Below are 6,992 nucleotides of genomic sequence, written 5' to 3'. Positions count from 1 at the left end.
AGTAATAAATGTTATTTGCAGTTAACAATTTTCTTTTTTCTTTATTACAATATTTATGGCAAGACTAGGTATAAAAGAGAAAGTAGAAACTATAGAAGGGTTGCGGAAGAATTCTTACCAGTACCCGTGGCCCCTTCACGAAAGCGGCTCGACTTGTTGGTGAAGAGGCGATGATTTACGAAGTTTCAGCTTTGTAATTTTTATCACGTATCAAAGGCTTTCCATACCGCGCTTCATCATATTAAGTAGTGTGTGTAAAAACTATATTAATATAGGACTGAAATGGTTTAGAACTGGACCACTATTGAAAATTGAAATGAAAAGGATGAGTGATTAGCAAATACGATACCGACATTCTTATTTACCGTCAAAAATACTTTAATCGTCTATACAATTGATTAATTTTATGCATAACACCTTTACCTCTATTGTAGGTGAAAAAAAAGATGTTTACTCAATTACCATGGCCGATTGCGTGCCTTTACCTAATAAGTGGAAAAAAAACAATAATTTTTCCTCCACGTAGTAGACATTGATTGTTATCATGCACCGGCCATAACTATCTATGAGCTATTTAAAATTGATCCTTAATTGAAAGCGTATTATAATAATTCTTCTTTATTCTTTGTTATTTAAAAAAATGAGAATTTGGCATATGACTCTTTGGCATAATTTTAATCAATTGTGGGTGCAATTGGAATATACCTTGAAATTCTAATCGTTGAAATTGTTATTGTGTATATGGCATAAGTTTTTCAACACTCAGTAATCGGTAAATTTCTTTAATACGTCGATTATGAAGTTTAATTGTGAATTCTAGTTAATTGTACGAAAAATGAATATTTCATTATTAACGTGTTAAAATTTTGACAGTTTCATATCAAATCCAAGAGGACAAAAGCAATTTCATCTTACATACATAAAGAGTCACACGAGATTCGCTGCTTACCTCATCGGGTTCTTTAGCGGCTACATTTTTGTACGATATTACACAATGAAAAACAAAAGAATATCGCAGGTATGTCAATGCCATGTTATTGTTATATTTTTTGACTTTACCAGCATATCCACGATTAAAACGCTAACATTAATAATAAGTACTTTTTGTGATAGTACCATAGATAATATAATACTACTTATATTAAAACTAGTAATCTGTACCAAATTTCGTTTATAATATTATTACATTGTATAACTTATATACTGTAATAAGAGATAACTATATCCTTTTATCGAAATATTTTTAATGGTCGAATATTGCGGCAGACAGCTACAACGATTGATTGGTCATTCAGCAGTAAAAAATTAATGGTTATATTTATTATTTCAATTAACTCGATTAATATTATTCAATAGAATTTTAATACGTAATGACTTTTGACATTCTAAGATTTTTTAACAGTACTTTTTTTTCATTAGGTACTATTCAGACAAGGTCAATTTTCTAGCCAGTTTGACTTCTTATTAAACTAAAACATTTGTTATTTAGTAGCAGTCCGTCTCGGCACGTACACATGGAATGGTGCAAGGCATAAAGATTTCTATTTAAGATGAAATGAAACTACCAAGTACCAGTCATATCACACAGATTTTTTCATGTTACTAAAAGCCTGCCATCTAAGAATTCTTACTCGCATTTAAATCATTGTCACAGATTAAACAATAATTCAGAAATTGAAGATTTATTAATGGACGTTCAAACTTCAAACGCGATTTATTCATTATATTATTAACCCGACGTTCGAACACTATACAGCGAGCGTCGAGCGTGGTCACGTCAGTCAGACTCCCCGTGACCACACTCGCCGTTAAAACTCTATAATTTCTAAATGTATAATACTCGCGTAAAGTCAAACACAAGAAAATACTACACAATATTTACTAAGTACATATTTGTACCTTTATTACAATTCTAAGCTACTTTTCAAACCATTATTAAAATAAAATAAACTCTAACATATACAAAATTATGTTTGCATCATTTATGAATCTTTCTATGTTATTGTAATAAATATCAATAAATAAAAAAGCTTTACTTTTTGCACATAATAAAATAAAAAAATGACTTTCTTTCAGACCTATAAGGGGTACCAGTATTTATTAATGCATTTGTTACATATGATTTAATCGGAGAAAACGTTTTTAGTGAATAATTAAACGAAATACCTGCTGTTATATTCCCCGCTACAATAACTTATCAATTATGGTTTTATTTCAGAAATGGTCGCTAATAGGCATGCTCACAGGAATCACACTTATGATAGCAGTATTATTCTCCGGACCTCCATACTTGTGGCGACAATACACAGTGCTTGAGAGCGCAATTTATGCAGCATTGAACCGACCAGTGTGGGCCTGTGGTATTTCCTTTATCGTCTTGAGTTGCGCGTTTGGAAATGTTCGTAAGTATTTATAAGCCGCCGACTTAGGCGATTGACTTTATATGTTGTTTCTATTTGACTAATCGAAGCGATGTTCTTATGTAGCTAACTGTTTTTTGGTTTATAACTAAATTAATATCGTGTCACAAACATTTCATTGTACTAATCGAATTTATGTTCATTATTTATTTACTTTGGCTAGTCGTTAATACACAAAATTCTTGGAAGTTACTTTTGACGCCCGGTTTGTATTTTATTAATTAACATACACATAGACATGCCTTTATTTGGCATCAAAATAGGAATACAGTGAGTAGAAAATTCAACAATTTTTAGATGCAAAAGACAATTGCTCGCGTCAAATCAAAAACAAAAAAAAAGTACTGTGATTGGTGAATATTTTTTCATTAGTTAATAGGAACACAATTGTTGCGGGTGACATAAATGAACGTGACACAGAATGGTCAGCGTTGTCTCGTCTCAGAGGTAATCAATTATTTGATGCACTAATAAAAATAATTCATAGTTATTTCACTGCTTGGCCTTGCACCTGGTTATATAGTACCTACGATTTATAAGCGTGTAGAGAATGACTTTTTCTTTAAACCAGTCTCGTTACAAGAACTGCACTGAAAAACTTATCATATTCTGATATAAACGATTAAGTAATAGACTTTTAAACCAACTAATTGAACAATTTGTATCGAATCAACGTAGAGATGTAAAAATTGTTCCTGTAACGAAACCTTGCTTGCTTACGACACAATAAATTCTGAAAACTTAAACTTTGTGGCTGCAAAATTAATGGGTCAAAGGTTTTCCATTACCTACATTAGCATAGATACCGTTTGTAAACTTCGAGGTCACATTAAAAATCGGATCAAAAGGATTTTATAGCACGCCGGTACTTGTTTAAAGCAATCACGAGGCTGATACAGTACCTATGCGTATTGCTTATACGTAGAGTACGTATTCTTTTGTTTACCGCTTTTTACCATTTTACACCAAAGCACATTAAAAGGGTTATTAAAAGCACATTATGGTCATTATGTGTCAACCTTCTCTAACTGGTTGAATTTTTATTAGCGCTTATTAAGCGGGATGCTGGTATTTTAATAAGATTACGTTGACAACATATTCCGTTGAAATACATTTAAATCTACCTCATATTTTGATGGAATACGTTCAGGAGGTGTTGACGTTGGGTGCTTTATGATGTAACAATATCTCGCCTTTTCTTCTTCCTAAAGATACTAAGGTACTAATAAAATTATAATGATTTAATCAATCGATTGTCAAACCATAATTGCTGATGAAATTATGACATGTTTTTTTTAATTTGGAGGAAACTTTTAGTTTTATTTGAGAAGAATTTGAGGAAGATCATAACAGGTACATATATTAAAATACGGGGTTGAACTTGAAAAAAGGTTCTAATCACTTATTCTGAAATTTTTAAAAAAGTGATTATGATAATTAAATTAAAAAAAAAATGATGGTTATATATCAGAGCCCAAAGAAAAAAAAAACAATCGTCCTTTTAAGTCGTAATCGTCTTTTTAATCCTTATAATTCTTACCCCTACCCCTACCCTTACCCCTACTACTTAATTATTAAAATAATTACAATTTAAATATATAATTATTATTTAAATGTTATATAAATACATATTAGTATAATACTTAATTATTAATCCATTATGGCCCATATTCTTTTCCTTCCCCTTCCCAGTCCTTTCCTTTATTCCTCTCGCCAATCCTTTCTTAATCCCTTCCCAATTTAAAGTCGGCAATCCATTTGTAGAGGCGTAAGGTCTGCAATCGACTTTACGCCTTTACAAATGTTCATGGGCGGTGGTAGCGCTTACCATCAGGCGTCAAAAAATTAAATATGCAAATATTTTTTTTTTGTCTTTTTAATATGGTTATTATATATTAAGTAAAGAAATTTCTTTCAGCATTGATAAAAAGCTTTTTTTGCTGGCACGCGTGGGTGCCTCTCAGCCGCTTGGCCTACGGACTGTATTTGACTCACTCATTAATTATTGCCAGAAATGTTTATGTCACCAGGAATATGCAACATAATGATTATGTGACTATGGTAAGTAGCTTATTTCGTAGTTATGTAGCCTATTAAATATTTTAACCCATATCTTTAAATATCTATGATTTGTTTTAAGTACATTAATATAATGCAAGCTTCAAAGGGATTTATTGACAGTTTAACAGACAGACGCGTTAACATAGTGAATCATGAACTTTTTGAAAATAATTATTTCTAACAAAAAACTTAACTACCTGCAAATTTAGATATTAAAGACTTTTTATTGACTTTTTATTTAAAAGACTTTTAAATAACATAATGAAAAAATCGTGTTTAAAATCCATTAAAAAGTACTCGTGTTAAATCAAACAAACAGAAGAATCGTAATAATCGGATCATCCAGAGAAAAGTTACGAGGTAACAAGTATAACAAAATACGGTCGAATTGATGAACTGCTTTTTTTTAAATCGGGTAAAATCAAGATAATAAATTAATTTCTTACCCTTTATATAGGTGTAGGTAATAGTATAGAATTATATTATCAGTGGTGAAGATCATACACATACTATAGAAGTATTTAATTCAACTATTTCATACCTAACCAGCAGCTCGTCCCGGCACAGATAATATGATACTATACGCCCCCGCATTGCTCATGGTACTTATAAAACATTTACTCAAAACATCAAATCTCGAAAGCCTCAAACAAACAAAATCTTCGGCTTCATGTTATTAGAATTAGTTCTATGTTTTTGGTATGAAGAAAAGAGCTGTCTCTTCTCAGACAGACGGTAGTACTTAATTAAGGAACTTTTTTATTTATAATACAAGGAGGAATTTATTTAAATTATTAATGTTTCAGTTAACAATGAGTGGAGGGGTGGTGGTGGAAGGATTAATTGCCTCCTTCCTTATATGGATTTTAGTTGAAGCACCGATCAACAACCTTCTTGCTGTTTGTTTACTACCGAGGTGAGATTGGGTATTTTGATTGAAAATAAAACTTAAACAATAAAGTTTGTTGAGAATAGCACCCTGCACTATTACCTGGAGCACAGATAAGATTAAGATATCAACCAAATCCCTTTAAATAAGATCATGATTAATAGTTTAACTTGCTGTTGTCCGCAGCTTTGCCCGCGCGGTCTTAATAAATTTTCACGTTACAAATTTTCATCTCCTTTTTTATCTCCTTGGGGGGAGAATTTAAGAAAATCCTTTCTAAGCTCTCCTCCTTTTCTAACCTCTAACATCTATCTATTCGATCGGTCCAGTGGTGCTGTGCGTTAGCGAGTTATATATATTTAGATGTACTTCCATTAATATATTTTTGCAGGAGAGAACCCTCAACGACCGAAGAAAAAAACGAACAAAATCAAGGCCATCTCCAGGATAATCTACCGCCAGTTGTACAAATCGATTCATCGAAAGTTTGAAAATGCTAGGAGTTAAACTGAATAATAACCCCTCGGTATTATTCTTCCTGTCATCTCATGTTACTTCTCCTGTATAAGACTGTTTTATAATTTTGTAAAGAGAAAGAAGTATTTAGCATAAAAAGTTTTCAGCTATAGGTATAGAAGTTTCAACTATAAACGTCGTCGTAAGAGAGTAGAATTATAAACATTTGATTGCAACTTAAAAGAAAACCTACAGATGTCCTTGAGACTTTGATGTGCGTCAGTCGTACTTTTCACAGTATATTATCGCCTTTTGGGGAAAACATGTTTTACTTTAAATCTACCTATAACTATCTTAATGCCAAATTTTATCAATACCGATTATTAAGGATTAAATTCCATATTTATATACAAAATTAGGGTTACTGCTTTTCTTTTTTTTTGGCATCGTTGGCCATGGAGCTGGTACCCACCAGATGAAGGTAAGCGCTACCACCGCCCATGAACATTAGAGAGGCGTAGGGTGAGAAAGGATTGACGAGAGTAATAAATGAAAGGACTGGGAAGCGTAAGAAAAAGGATATGAGCCTCCGGCTCCCCCACTTACCGAACGAAACACAGTATGCTCGCGTCACGCTGGTCTTCTGTGGGAGTGTGTCACTTCCCCGGTGCGAGCTGGCCCAATTCGCGCCGAAGCATGCTCGACTACCACATACCAAAACAAATTTACTACAAAATTTAATTTTAAGAAAGGAACGAACTATCTTTCGTATGTAAATGTAAAAAAGTAAAAAACATTATTATTACAATAAACTAGTTAGGATAAGTGTTGTAATTTATTAACGATAATCGAACTATAAGAGTATTGTAAGAATCATTAAGCAATAAAGTGTTAAAGTAAAATAATATTAGTTATTTTATTAACTCACTTTATACAACAATTGTTTCATATTAACGTTAAAAAATATGACTTTTTAATGATAAATAGGCTTTTTTCAAATGATTCATTAACCCTATTGTCGCAGTTTCAAGTTTATGGAAAATGTGACACGGGTCGAATGTATAAATTAAAAAAAAAATTATATATGCGATTTTCAAGATATCTTCTTAGCAAAGCTATTTATTCCTCAACAAATATATCAGCATTTTTTTCTTTAAGATTTAATG

The 6,992-nt window shown here is 31.9% G+C and overlaps 1 protein-coding gene across 2 annotated transcripts in view; it reads left to right on the top strand.

The window, feature by feature from the left end:
- LOC119828669 (nose resistant to fluoxetine protein 6-like) overlaps positions 1-6,214 on the top strand; it is a 14,476-nt gene extending 8,262 nt beyond the window's left edge. Inside the window, exons 9-14 of one of the 2 annotated variants that reach the window (XM_038350906.1) lie at positions 874-1,018; positions 2,219-2,402; positions 2,793-2,867; positions 4,339-4,481; positions 5,288-5,397; positions 5,762-6,214. In XM_038350906.1, the coding sequence (XP_038206834.1) occupies positions 874-1,018; positions 2,219-2,402; positions 2,793-2,867; positions 4,339-4,481; positions 5,288-5,397; positions 5,762-5,861 (757 nt within the window). In that variant the 3' untranslated portion in view covers positions 5,862-6,214. The remainder of the gene's footprint in view (positions 1-873; positions 1,019-2,218; positions 2,403-2,792; positions 2,868-4,338; positions 4,482-5,287; positions 5,398-5,761) is intronic. The other variant, XM_038350907.1, reaches the window with a different exon arrangement.
- The last annotated feature ends 778 nt before the right edge of the window (positions 6,215-6,992 follow it).

Source organism: Zerene cesonia, chromosome 8, assembly GCF_012273895.1.
Source record: "Zerene cesonia ecotype Mississippi chromosome 8, Zerene_cesonia_1.1, whole genome shotgun sequence".
NCBI lineage: Eukaryota > Metazoa > Arthropoda > Insecta > Lepidoptera > Pieridae > Zerene > Zerene cesonia.
The sequence above is the reverse complement of the archived record's forward strand: the minus strand, read 5'-3'. Positions and strand labels throughout refer to the sequence as shown.